Genomic DNA, 14,907 nt, shown 5'->3' with positions numbered 1-14,907 from the left:
GTGTCCCAAAGAGAGTTTTGGTGATTGAGTAAATTTTCTCTTAGTTTTCGCAGATAGATGTTTGCTCTGCCTTCTGCGTTTCCATTGCCGCTTGTTGAGAATTCTGCTGTCCCTTGACTCTCTTCTGTGGGTCATCCCTTTTGTCTCTGGCTGCTTTTAGCAGGCTCTGTGTTTTGGTACCGTGCAGTGTGACTGCTGTGTGTCCCTAGGTGTCCAGACGTGAGTGTCTTCATGTTTATCCCAACTGTTTTATATAGTGTTTCTTAGAATTGTGAACACATGTATTTCATGGTTCTAGAAAACTAAGTCATTTTCTCTTCTAGTATGACTTCTTTCTTCATTTTCTGAGATTATGAGTGGCAGTATATGTCAGGTCACATTTTATCTTTTCATGTCTTTTAGTTTCTCTTTGATTTTTTAAGCTGTTTATCTCAGCATTACTTCGAAATGATTTTTTAAAGTTTATATTCAAGTTTGCTGATTCTCTCTTAAGTTCTGTCTAATCTGAATAAACTATATGCTCTAATTAGTAATAATATATTGATATTGGTTCATTAATTATGACAAATATAGCCTCCTAATAGAAGAAGTTAATAGTAGAGGATACTGGGTATAGGATATATGAGAATGCTGTTTTCTTCACAACTTTTCTTTAAATCTGAAACTATTCTAAAATGAAGAGTTTAAGCAAATTCAAAATGGTTCCTTTTCAGATATGCAATGCCATTTTCATGGTCTCTTTGCTTGACCAATATGCCTTTTATTGCTAAAACTAATTTTTTAAAATCTATGTTTAATAATTTTTATTATTTTTTATGTTTATTAAATTATGTTTAATAATCATAATAATGAAGTCCATGAGGGTAAGAAACATATTTATATTACCTTTTTCAATCTTACCCTTAGTGTTCATCTTTATCTTAGTAAGTTAAAGGTGAATAGAAGTTTAGCCTTAAAATACTTTCCATGTAGGAGAAAGCTGAAGTAGCTTGGCTTTGTGTTTTATTTAAAAAGTAAAAATAGGGTGGGGCAGTGAAATAGAACTTGAAAAAGTTATCTGTAAAAAGAAACATGCAAGATTTACTGGGGACAAGGTGTTAATCATATTGAAAATTATAGTCTCTAGTCTAATATGTGAATAAATTAACTTTTTTGTAGATTTAAGCTGAATTTTGGGACATGGCCACTGCTTCACCAAGATCTGATACTAGTAATAACCACAGTGGAAGGTTGCAGTTACAGGTAACTGGTAAGTTGTTTTCACAGTCATTTAAACTAATAGTTTCCTGATGAAACTTTCTTCTTAATACCTAATTTAGCAGACTTATTTTATAAGTATCTTTTCTTTTAGATTGATGCCATGGTGTATTTGTTGTAATAGGCCTCAAAGATAGAAACTGTGTAAAAATATTTATTCCATGAGTATTTATTGAACCTGTACTGGATGCTGAGAAGCTCTATCCTTTTTGGTGGTGGGAGAATTTGGGTATTAAAATAAGCCCCATTGAACTGAGCTGGTCTTTAAATGATTATTAGAATGGAGAAAGATGCTAAAAGCCCTTTTCCATGCGTTTAAGCCATTCATTCAATCACTGGGCAAATATTTGTTAAGTGGCATTCATATATGAAAACACAAGACCCTAGTACTGCAGGGACTTACTGTATAATGTCAGGCAGGTTTGTTTTGCATGGACAGTTACCATGCAAAGTGATTGTTAACTGGATGCAGTGAGAACTTAAGAGGAAAGTGTCATAGTTCTGCTTGGAATTGGAGATGGCCTATAGGTCTGTGAGAGTAGAGTAAGAGAAAGATTCAGAGGGTAACACTTTGACTCTTGTAGGAAGGATTAGAGTTCATTGCAGATTGGCAGCCAAAAGTATGGGAGGGAGAAGGAGCAGCATATGTAAAAGCACGGAAGAACCTTGGTTAGGGCACTTCAGATCATTTATTCTAGCTAACTGGAGTAATGATTCAAAGTGTGGTCCTTGAACCAGCGATTTTACTTGTATAAATTTATCTTGCAGGTATTTATATTGTTTATATATGCATATAAATAATGTCCACATATAATGTATGTGGATAGTTTATATATAAATATCTGCAAGATAAATTAGTAGGAGCAACAGAAGAAGAATCTTTAATAGCAAAAGATTGGCAGAATTCTAGATAAACAATGACATGAAATGAATATGTGTATCAGCAAGAGCCAAGTTCTAAGATAATATTTTTAAGTAAAAGAGCAAGGTGTGAAATAGTGCATATAGCCATATGGATATGGAAAAGGAGGGGTGTTTGTCTGTGGCTCTGTGCTTAGAACATTAGAAATAATATCTGCCTTAGGAGGGGCAGGTTGAGTGTCGGATAAGAAGGAGGTATACTGTAACCCCATGGTACGCATCACTATCAGGTCAGTTGTTAATGGGAGTTTTCAGTGAACAGAGCTAGAAGGTGTTGTCTTAGAAAGCAAAACACAAATCCCGACTTCACGCTGACAGCGCTCACTCTAAAGAAGAGCTGTAGTCTCTAAGTGACTATTTTCCACTAAAGGAAGAGAAAAGTTATTTTTACTTCATTTGACTTTATCTCTCTTTTCTCTTAACTTCAGAATTTTAATTCTAAATAACATCAGCACAGGTATATCTGTTTTATCCTAACATACACACACAGAAGTCTTAGCAGTTTTAAAGTTACTGAAAGTAACAGGCCCACTCATTGCAGTTTTAAGATTTCTCAGTGAGTGTCCCTCCTTTGTATGTATAGTCAGAGTAACTTGATTTTCCATTTGGTTATGCCACCAACTGGGTTAGTCAGATTCATTGCTTTCAGTTATTTATTTTTTATTTAATTTTATATTATCACCATATAAGGCATTTACATAGTTCTAGAGTCAAAATTGTTAAGTCAGGGTGGTATTTGGAGAAGTCTGGGTACTCTGTCCATTGCTTCCCCTCTTTCCCATCCCCTTTTGGTAAACATTTTTGTTAGTGTTGATTCATCCATCTGTTGCTTCCTTTTGAAAATATAAGCAGGTATACACATTATATGCATGCATATCTCTCCTCTCAGTCTTCCTAGTTCTTAGCATCTAGTTCCTGCACCTTGCTTTTCTTCATTTAGCAGTAATATTGTAGGGTAATGTCCATAGCAGAGTATTCCATACACCTTTTTATCACTGCCCAGTACTTTGTTGACTGGATGTACCAAAGTTAATTCAGCTAGTGCCCTATTGATGGACATTGGGTTCCATTTTTTGCTATTGCAAATAATGCTACAATAAACAGCTTCATGTGTCATTAGGATAGAATTCTAGAATGAGATTGCTTGATCAGATAGTAAGCACATGTGATACTGTCAATCACAGTTGACCCCTGAACCACAGAGATTATGGTGCCGAGTCCTGCGCATTTGAAAAATCTGTGCATGACTTTACAGTCAGCCCTCAATATCCATGGTTCCTCATTCATGGATACAGCCAACTCCTGATGGTATAGTACTGTAGTATGTCCTTATCGTAAAAAATCTATGTGGAAGTGTATCCACAAGATTCAAACCACTGTTGTTCAGAGGTCAGCTGCTGTGAAAGTCTCTTACGTGGGATCTATACTATTTCTGTGTTCCCACCAGGGGTCTCTGAGAGTGCCTGTTTTCCTATAGCCTCATCAAGATATGCTATCAGGCATGATGACACTTAGGTAAGAAAAGTAGTATCTGAAGTGTCATTTTATGTATCATTTCTTTCATTATGAGTGAGGGTGAGGCGTATTTCAGGGATATTTGTATTTAGTTCTTCTGTGAACTGTGAACTTACATATTTTCAAGCAACTCTGATGATTCTGATGTGTATCCCACATAAATGTAATTCATGCTGCTTATGCTTTTTCTCTGCATAAGCTTAGAGCTCTGTCCTTGGTTTTCACTGTTACTTGTGCGGCACCTGTGGCCACCATATCTGAGGTGTAACTTTCTTCCTGGTCTTTATCTACTGTATGAGTACTTAATTGAAGTAACGAAGACCTGGTCTGGCTGATTTGGGCCAAAAGGGACCTTAGAGAAAAGCTGTCAGGTAAGCTAATAAGTAGAATCACCCAAAGCCTGGAGAACCAATTGGAAAATAGATATGGACCAAAGGAGTGTAAGTAGCCAAGATAGTGCCTCCACAGTATTTATCATTTTGAGTATCAGTTAATACAGCTAAAGCCTTTGACTGTGTGGATCACAACAAACTGTGGAAAATCCTTAAAGAGATGGAAATACCAGACCACCTTGTCTGAGAAGTCTGTATGCTGATCAAGAAGCAACAGTTAGAACCAGACATTGAAAAACAGACTGGTTCCATATCAGGAAAGGAGTACGTCAAAGCTGTATATTGTCCCCATGCTTATTTAACTTATTTGCAGAGTACATCATGTGAAATGCTGGGCTGGATGAAGCACAAGCTGGAATCAAGATTGCCGGGAGAAATATCAATAACCTCAGATGTGCAGATGATACCACCCTTATGGCAGAAAGCGAAGAAGAACTAAAGAGCCTCTTGATGAAAGTGAAAGAGGAGAGTGAAAAAGCTGCCTTAAAGCTCAGCATTCAAAAAACTAAAATCATGGCATCCAGTCCCATCTCTTCATCTCAAATAGACAGAGAAACAATGGAAACAGTGAGAGGCTTTATTTTCTTGGGCCCCAAAATCACTGCAGATGGTGACTGCAGCCATGAAATTAAAAGACACTTGCTCCTTGGAAGAGAAGCTATGACAAACCTACACAGCGTATTAAAAAGCAGAAACATTACTTTGCCGACAAAAGTCCATCTAGTCAAAGCTGTGGTTTTTCCAGTAGTCATGTATGGATGTGAGAGTTGGCCCATAAAGGAAGCTGAGCACCACAGAATTGCTTTTGAACTGTGGTGTTAGAGAAGACTCTTGAGAGTTCTTGGACTACAAATGAAACCAGTCAACCCTAAAGGAAATCAGTCCTGAATGTTCATTAGAAGGACGAATGCTGAAGCTTAAGCTCCAATCCTTTGACCACCTGATGTGAAGAACTGGCTCATTAGAAAAGACCCTGATGCTGAGAAAGATTGAAGGCAGGAGGAGAAGGGGATGACAGAGGAGAGATGGTTGGATGACATCACCAACTCAATGGACATGAGCTTGAGCAAGCTCTGGGAGTTGGTGATGGACAGGGAAGCCTGGCGTGCTGCAGTCCATGGGGTTGCAAAGAGTCAGGCAAGACTGAGTGGCTGAACTGAACTGAACTGAGCAACTGAACACACACACACAAGTTGTTCATCCATGCATCTACTACATCTTGGTTACTTAGACGCTTTGACAGTTGTATAAATAAAGCTGTGATAAATATCCACTTGGAGGCTTTGTGTAAACGTAAGTTTTCAGCTCCTTTGAGTAAATACCAAAGAGTGCAATTATTGGATCACATGGTAAGCCTATGTTTAGATTGTAAGAAACCGTAAAACTATCTTCCAAAGTGGTTGAACCATTTTGCGTCTCTACCAGCTGTGAATGAGAGTTTCTGTTGCTTCATATTCCCCCAGAATTTGGCATGGTTAGTGTCCCAAATTTTGGCCAGTCTAATAGATGTGTGGCCAATGGGTTCGATCCCTGGGTCGGCAAGATTCCCTGGAACAGGAAATGGCAACCTGCTCTAATACATCCTGCCTGAGAAATCGCGTGGACAGAAGGTGCCTGATGGGCTGTAGTTCGTGGGGTGGCAAAAGAGTGGGACGCGACTTAGAGATTAAACAACAGTAGGTGTGTAGTGATATCTCACTGTTCGTTTAATTTATGTTTCTCTGATGACGTGTGTTTTTGAGCTTTTCATGTGCTTATTTGCTATCCATGTATCTTTGGTGAGGTGTCTGTTAAGGTTCTTGGCCCATTGGGTGGTTTTCTTATTGTTGACTCTGAAAAGTTTTCTGTGTGTTTTAGACAATAATTCTTCATCAGACATGTCTTTTGCAGGTATTTTCTCCCTTTCTGTGGCTTGCCTTTTCATTCTCTTGACATTGTCATTCAGAGCGCAGCTTTAAATTTTAATTACATGCTACTTGTAAGTTATATCTTTGAAGGACCGTACCTTTGGTGTCATTTCTAAATAGACATCTGTCACCACACCTAAAGTCACCTAAAGGTTTTCCTGTTTTATCTTCTATGAGTTTTATTGTTTTGTGTTTTGCCTTTAGGTCTGTGATACATTTTGAGTTAATTTCTATAAAGGATATAAGATCTGTGTTTACATTTATTTATTCGCATGTGGATGTCCAGTTGTCTGTGCACCATTTGTTGAAAAGATGTCTTGTGCTGTTAACACCATCCAGTACTGCCTTTCTCTTCTTTCAGTACACAGATAAATCCAGCATGTACTGAAGAAATGACTTTCATCTGGAGTGAAGAACTGTGGTTGGGGGATGTCTAGGGAGAGATCTGTTCCTTCTGTATCACTCAGTGATATAGGGTTTAGAGCAGTTTGGAACAGAGGAGGATGAAAGTGAGTCTTGCCATCACCCTGATAGTAACACTTCAGAGGTAACATGTAACTCTTTCTGAATGTTTTACGTTGCTGGTGTACACGCACAGTGTCTCCTTTGAGCCTCTTCCTTTGCTTCAGCTCTGAGTTGAGGACTACTGTGTTTCAGTAGTCTGCTGCTGCTGCAGCGTTTTCCGTGTCATGTCTCTGTGGCTACTGATTGACATTGCTGTTCCCTCGCTGTAGAAGGCAAGCTTGCGTCAGCTTGTGTTCACATTAACATGGAGATGGCTTTCCCTCCTTGTCTCTGACTCAGTGTTCACAGGTGATTGACTGCAGAAAAGATCTTGATAAATTCTTATTACTACTTGGTAGTCAGTACTTTGCCCTGAAATTATGTATTCCCCATTTGAATTACTAGTTTTAAAAGTTATTTAAAAATCAGATATTTAGCCTAAATTAAACAAGTCTTCCTCCAAATCAGATAAATTCACTTTCAAATTCACTTTCTGTAGAGAGGTATCATTAACTTCTATTTTGATTTCAGAATTTATCTTTGAAAAGGCAGATAACCTCCTTTTTTTGAAACCTACTTTCTAGGGAAAGCATTTTTTTAAAAAATTGCCAGTGTTTGTATAATTTCAGATGGGTAAGTTATGAATACTACCTCACAGAGAGGTTAATAGATATATTGAATCTGAAGACACTTCAGTTCAGTTCAGTCGCTCAGTCGTGTCCGACTCTTTGCGACCCCATGAATCTCAGCACGCCAGGCCTCCCTATCCATCACCAACTCCCGGAGATTACTCAAACTCATGTCCATTGAGTTGGTGATGCCATCCAGCCATCTCATCCTCTGTCGTCCCCTTCTCCTCCTGCCCCCAATCTCTCCCAGCATCGGGGTCTTTTCCAGTGAGTCAACTCTTCACATGAGGTGGCCAAAGTATTGGAGTTTCAGCTTAGTCCTTCCAATGAACACCCAGGATTGATCTCCTTTAGGATGGACTGGTTGGATCTCCTTGCAGTCCAAGGGACTCTCAAGAGTCTTCTCCAACACCACAGTTCAAAAGCATCAATTCTTTGGTGCTCAGCTTTCTTTACAGTCCAACTCTCACATCCATACATGACCAATGGAAAAACCATAGCCTTGACTAGACGAACTTGTGTTGGCAAAGTAATGTCTCTGATTTTTAATATGCTATCTAGGTTGGTCATAACTTTCCTTCCAAGGAGTAAGCGTTTTTTAATTTCATGTCTGCAGTCACCATCTGCAGTGATTTTGGAGCCCCCAAAAATAAAGTCTGACACTGTTTCCACTGTCTCCCCATCTATTTCCCATGAAGTGATGGGACCAGATGCCATGATCTTAGTTTTCTGCATGTTGAGCTTTAAGCCAACTTTTTCACTCTCCTCTTTCACTTTCATCAAGAGGCTTTTTAGTTCCTCTTCACTTTCTGCCACAAGGGTGGTATCACCTGCATATCTGAGGTTTTTGATATTTCTCCCAGCAATCTTGATTCCAGCTTGAGCTAGGGTCCAGCCCCAGCAGGATCTAGGGGTACCCTCAGAATGAACGGCGTTGGCGAGTAAGAGAGAAGAGAGAGAGAGAGAACAGACCGGCGTGTGCAGCAGAGTCTGGCCCGCACTTTATTTTTCACAGTAGCCTTTATACCCTAAGTTGGAACATTTCTAAAGGGAGATAAGCACACAGACTTAGTTTAACATTACATCAGCTTATCCTTCAGGAAACCAGATGTTCTCTGTATACTTTTTGTTTATGAGAGTCTTTTCCATAGATTTTTTGTACATTATCTTTTGGCATTGAGCTTAGCAGAAAGCAGAAAAGTGGCAGTCTCATGGTACAGCAGGTTGCAACATAGTATGAATACAATCCTGTTAACACAAAGGTCAGTCTTTTTGCAGAAGTTCTCAGCTAAATTTATCTAAAAAGTTTAGCACACAAAGACTCTGCAGCTCCGGTGAGGCAGCCTCTGTTTTAGCACCCTTGGTTAAAATTAACAATTATCTTATTGTTTTTACACTAGGGCTAAACTCTTATTTTTCTAGATTTTTAACTATATTAACAGTAGTTTCCACTGCACAACCTCAGCACATTAACAGCAATCAAACGTTGATCCAATAACCACTTTTAAAACAATATTTTTTGTATTCTCTAATAGGGCTTCCTCACCCCCCAAAGGGCTCTGTGCCTATTAGGGCCTTTTTTATGGTTAATCTCTGTGTATAATATCTTTCGGCTTTCAGGCCTGTTGACAATTTATGGCTTGCCCCTGGTGTAACTTTAAGCAACTTCAGTAGCTAACCCTGTGTTTCCTGTGGTTAATCTATTTTGTTTCTATTCGGTGTCATCTCCATGGGAACTAGATAGGATTACATTTTTACGGAACAGAAACCCAAAGGATTGCAAAAACAGCAGATATAGCACAAAACAGGCTTAGTCTAAAAGTTAAGTACCTGCAAGAAGTCACCAGCTAATCTCTATCTAAAGTATTTTTTATTAGGCACATTTGTGGCTATTTTATTTGTGGAGCCTTTCTCACCCCGCGGAGGGACCTATGCTTAATGGTTTCTTCTGTTAGCGTACTGTGCTTAGGATGCTTAGAACAATCATGAGCATTCTTTGCAATAGGAGCACACATATGCCAAACAAGCCAGAGTGCCAGCAAAAGGGTTTGAATTGAAGCAGTTCCTTCATCTTTGGCCCCTTCATAGGGTATCAGCGTCTAGGAGATTTATTAATTAGGGTTTTAAGTTGGTCTTTATTCAATGAAAGAGGAGCAGGAGAGCTCTTGGCAGGCAACACAAGAATCTGCAGCAGGGCGAACAAGAACAACAGCAGAAAAAGGGGGGAGGATACAGGGTGGGGTAGAGGCCGAGGCCAACCTGGAGGGTCCCTTGTGTCCTGAACGGCCTTGCGTGTCAGGTCTTCTCCCGACCTCGTCATGGGTGGGCTCTCCCACAGCGGCTCCCGGCAAGCCTGTGCTTCTTCCAGCCCAGCGTTTCTCAGGATGTACTCGGCATACAAGTCAAATAAGCGAAACTAAGCCACGCCATGTGGGGCCACCCAAGACGGACAGGTCATGGTGGAGAGGTCTGACAGAATGTTTTCCACTGGAGAAGGGAATGGCAAACCACTTCAGTATTCTTGCCTTGAGAACCCCATGAACAGTGTGAAAAGGCAAAATGATAGGATGCTGAAAGAGGAACTCCCCAGGTCAGTGGGTGCCCAATATACTACTGGAGATCAGTGGAGAAATAACTCCAGAAAGAATGAAGGGATGGAGCCAAAGCAAAAACAATACCCAGTTGTGGATGTGACTGGTGATAAAAGCAAGCAAGGTCCAATGCTGTAAAGAGCAATATTGCATACGAACCTGGAATGTTAGGTCCGTGAATCAAGGCAAATTGGGAGTGGTCAAACAGGAGATGGCAAGAGTGAATGTCAACATTGTAGGAATCAGTGAACTAAAGTGGACTGGAATGGGTGAATTTAACTCAGATGACCATTATATCTACTACTGTGGGCAGGAATCCCTTAGAAGAAATGGAGTAGCCATCATAGTCAACAAAAGAGACTGAAATGCAATACTTGGATGCAGTCTCAAAAACGACAGAATGATCTCTGTTCATTTCCAAGGCAAACCATTCAATATCATGGTAATCCAAGCCTATGCCCCAACCAGTAATGCTGAAGAAGCTGAAGTTGAACGGTTCTATGAAGACCTACAAGACCTTTTAGAACTAACACCCAAAAAAGATGTCCTTTTCATTATAGGGGACTGGAATGCAAAAGTAGGAAGTCAAGAGATACCTGGAGTAACAGGCAAATTTGGCCTTGGAGTACAGAATGAAGCAGGGCAAAGGCTAATAGAGTTTTGCCAAGAGAACACACTGGTCATAGCAAACACCCTCTTCCAGCAACACAAGAGAAGACTCTACACATGGACATCACCAGATGGTCAACACTGAAATCAGATTGATTATATTCTTTGCAGCCAAAGATGGAGAAGCTCTATACAGTCAGCAAAAACAAGACCGGGAGCTGACTGTGGCTCAGATCATGAACTCCTTATTGCCAACTTCAGACTTAAATTGAAGAAAGTAGGGAAAACCACTATGACCATTCAGGTATGACCTAAATCAAATCCCCTATGATTATACAGTGGAAGTGAGGAATAGATTTAAGGGACCAGATCTGATAGACAGAGTGCCTGATGAACTATGGATGGAGGTTCGTGACATTGTACATGAAACAGGGACTAAGACCATCCCCATGGAAAAGAAATGCTAAAAAGCAAAATGGCTGTCTGAGGAGGTCTTACAGCTGTGAAGACACTTACCTTTCTCTTAATGCTGGAGGCAGCTTAGAATTAGCAAGGATTTGGAGAAATCAGAACTCTTACATTGCTGAGTGTGTAAAGTGGTACAGCCACTGTGGGAAATAGTCTAGCCGTTATTCAACAGAGTTAGCCTGTGTGCATGCACGCTAAGTCACTTCAGTCGTGTCTGACTCTGCAGCCCTATGGACTGTAGCCCGCCAGGCTCCTCTGTCCATGGGATCTCCAGCAAGAATACTGGAGTGGGTTGCCATGCCCTTCTCCAGGGGACCGTCCCAACTCAGGGATCAAACCTGTGTCTTTTAGTAAAGCTGCATTACCAGGCGGGTTCTTCACCACTAAAGCCACCTGGGAAGCCCCAGCAATTCCACTGCTAGGTAAGAGAAATGAAAACAGACGTCTACACAAAACCTTCTAAGCGAATGTTTATAGCAGTATTTTATGCAGAGTAGCCAAAAAGTGAAAACAACCCAAATGTCTATCAGCTGCTGAATGGATAAATAAAAAGTGGTATGCCTATGCAGTGAGATATTATGTGTAAATAAAATGAATGAAAATACTCATGTATGCTACAACTTGGATGAAGTTAGAATGCTAAGTGAAAGAAGGCAGTCACAAAAGACCATGTTATTTGAATCTAAATCCATTATTTGAAATGTTTAGAACAGGCAAATCTATAGAGACAGAGAGTAGATGAGTCGTTGCCTAGGGCTGGTGGGGAGGAGGAGGTGGGATGGAATAGAAGGGTGACTGCTTAATGGTATGAGGTTTCTTTTAGGGGTAATAAATGTATGTTAAATTGCTTGTGGTGATGGTTGCACAACTCCTGTGAATATAGTAAAACTATTGTGCAGTTTAAATGGGTGAATTATATGCTATATTATATTTCAGTAAAACTACTTAAAGTCAAATGGTTCTCAGGCATTAACAGTAGCCCTTTTGTATTGTTTCTTCGTCTTGCCAGCAAAAAGAGTTTGAGTTGCTCAAGAAGCACAGTTCCATTTGTATTGATTTATACTATTTTGTGTGCTAAGTCTCTTCAGTTGCGTCTGACTCTTTGTGACCCCATGGACTGTAGCCCGCCAGGCTGCTGTGTCCGTGGAATTCTCCAGGCAGGAATACTGAAGTGGGTTGCCATGCCCTCCTCCAGGGAATCTCCCCAACCAAGGGATCGAACTCAGGTCTCCTGCGTTGGCAGTCAGGTTCTTTACCACTAGCGCCACCTGGGAAGTCCCAAAGAGTAGGACACAACTGAAGCGACTTAGCACACACACTTTGTGGCTAAATATATTCACTAGTGGTTATCATGCTTCTTGTTAGTTTCTAGTGCCAAACTAAAAAGAAAAAAGAACTGGTTTGGAACAGCAATATATACAGAAGTAGCTGCAGATGGAGAAAGTAAGAAAACAGCAAAATCCAGTAGTTCTTCTAATCCAAAATGGGACGAACAGCTAACTGTGTAAGTATCTGGTGTAAAGAATGCAAACTTTTCAAGAGAGTATTGTTTTGGGAATATTTTTCTGGTGGTGGGGTTTTTTGGTGATTTGTTGCTGTTATTTTGGTGAGATAACTTCGAAGTAGAGAATTCTATATTTTAGTGTTACTAGACAATTTTAAATGTGAAAAAAGTTTTGGTTAATTTTATTTTCTTTAGAAATGAAGCATAATAATTCTTGCTTTTGTTTTACAAACTTTTTCCATATAATCATATTTTCTCTTATTGTAAAAATAAATAGAGCAGAAAACCATTTGGCATTTCTGAAATACATGTGTTAGAAATTTATGTATAGTAAAAATATTATAACTAATGCAGTCAGCTATCTTAAATGTTTAGATATTTGTTCAAGTAGAATTAATGTTAGTGTGAAGCCTTAATAAGACTTTTGATGTATTGCTGGTGTTTTGGTTTGTCAATTACAGAAATTGTTTAGATATTGAATTCCTAATGCACTTGAAAATAAATGTTTTTATTTATAATTCAGCTAGTTTACTGTTTCATGCAGTATTTTTTCCTTAAATAAGCTGAATTCATGACTTTTTGAAAATTATTGAAGTAAATGTATTCTCCTGTATTTTTGTTAAAATTTTACCCTTACAGAAATGTGACCCCACAGTCTACATTGGAATTTCGAGTTTGGAGTCATCATACTATAAAAGCAGATGCTTTGTTAGGAAGAGCAACAGTGGATTTGAAACAAGCTCTGTTAATACACAATAGAAAATGTAAGTTTTTTGTTCTAATCTTTGTTTTTGTTTTAATTTTACTTTAGACATTCTTAAAATATCCTGAAGTCTAAAAGCCAAAAAAAAAAAAAGTTTTGTATTTATAAAAGGAGAGATTCATTTATTACCTATAACTTTTTAAAAATTTATAACATCATTTGAAATACGAAATATGTACACTGGCATTTCTCTATCCAAGAGAAATACAAAATAACCCCAGTCGTCTGTGAATATACCCTTTTATCAGTGATCATCAGTGATTTATTTTATATTCAAAGGCTTGAAAACTGATCATTATCTGAGCCTACTCTTTGTTTCTTAGCTAATAACAATTTTGTCTGTACAAAATAGATTCTGACCCTTTAATTTTCTTTTTTCATTATCTAGTTCATGTTTTGAAAATATGGAGTCTATAGAAAATCACAGAGGAATATAAAAATTATCTGTAATTTTTACTATCCAGAGATAACTATAGACACATTTTTTTCCTTCTTTGTATCTATTGGTTTATCCTCTTCTTTTTTCATTTAAGAATATAATATGAACATTATGTTTCCATTACATAAAATTTTTCTAGCATAAGAATTCTTAAAAGTAGTTTAATTATTGTAAACTTTCTATCATGGTATACGAAAATTTGGGTGTATATACTTGTTACCTCTAATTCCGAGAAATTGCTTTTATGAAATTCTCAAAATATTGTGTGATCCAAAGAGTATTAAAAACTGGATGATTTAACTGGTTTCTTATTATTTGATGTTTAGGCAGTTTCTAATAGTTCACTCAAATACAACTGTAAATCTTTATGTTCATCGTCTTAGTTCCTTAGAAATTTTCTTATTCCTGACAAATGTGCTAAAATGCTTATTTTTAAAATGTTAATTTTTTAAAAAAATTCTGTTTTTAACAAAAAATTCATATTAACTGAAAAATCTGTTTTTAGTATAGTATTTGGACATGAGGAGTTATGAGTTAAGAAAATGTAAAAGCCACACTTATTTTTATGTATGAGTGCGTGCTAAGTCACTTCAGTCATGTCTGACTCTTTGGGACCCCCATGGACTGTAGCCCACCAGGCTTCTCTGTCCGTGATATTCTCCAGGCAAGAATACTGGAGTGGGTTGCCATGCCCTTCTCCAGAGCATCTTCCTGACCCAGGGATTGAACCCGTGTCTCCTGTTGGCGGATTCTTTACCACCAGTGCCACCTGGGAAGCCTCAATGTTTATGTGTAGTGATTAAAAAAAAAAAATCTCTTAAGCATTGAAAGTTTAATCCTCTGTTATGTTATGGCTTTTGGTCATTCAATTCATCTTTGTGACAGGGATAAGTAGTAGGTCTTGTATGCAAACGTATGTTGCTTGGTCTGATGGTAGCTGGATTTGTACTTTACCCCCAGCTCTGTGGCATTATTGGTATAAATATGTAACACCTCTCAATTTACCTGTATTATTTCAGAATTGACTATTTGGTTTCACCTATTTATATGCTGTTTCTACTCTGGATTAAGCTTTACAGAGGACCTCTTTTCTAGTACAGTGGTTTTTTTCTCATAATCTCACAGCCTAGAGATAATGAGTGCTGATATTTTGGTGAATTTTGTCTACATGTGTACATGTATAATAATTGGGATCATATTCACCTTCATATTCTGCTTAACTCTCAATGTTATATATCTTGTGCATTTCTCTGTGTAATTCATTGGTATTCTTTGAAAGCTAATTTTAGTAGTTTCATAATATTTTACCGCAAACCATAATTTTTAAACCATGTTCCTACTGTTGCCATTTAGATTGTTTCCAAATCTGTTACATTAGGCTGTACTGAACCTTCCTATAAAGATTGTA

At 38.4% G+C, this 14,907-nt stretch overlaps 1 protein-coding gene across 6 annotated transcripts in view; it reads left to right on the top strand.

The window, feature by feature from the left end:
• Positions 1–14,907, top strand: part of WWP1 (WW domain containing E3 ubiquitin protein ligase 1) — a 131,571-nt gene that overhangs the window by 35,382 nt on the left and 81,282 nt on the right. For all 6 annotated transcript variants that reach the window (XM_061123831.1, XM_061123829.1, XM_061123830.1 and 3 more), the window contains 3 exons: positions 1,159–1,249; positions 12,159–12,297; positions 12,937–13,061. In XM_061123831.1, coding sequence (XP_060979814.1) covers positions 1,180–1,249; positions 12,159–12,297; positions 12,937–13,061 — 334 coding nt within the window. In that variant the 5' untranslated portion in view covers positions 1,159–1,179. The remainder of the gene's footprint in view (positions 1–1,158; positions 1,250–12,158; positions 12,298–12,936; positions 13,062–14,907) is intronic.

This window comes from Dama dama, chromosome 21, assembly GCF_033118175.1.
Source record: "Dama dama isolate Ldn47 chromosome 21, ASM3311817v1, whole genome shotgun sequence".
Classification (NCBI taxonomy): Eukaryota; Metazoa; Chordata; class Mammalia; order Artiodactyla; family Cervidae; genus Dama; species Dama dama.
This window is presented reverse-complemented; position numbering and strand designations above follow the sequence as displayed.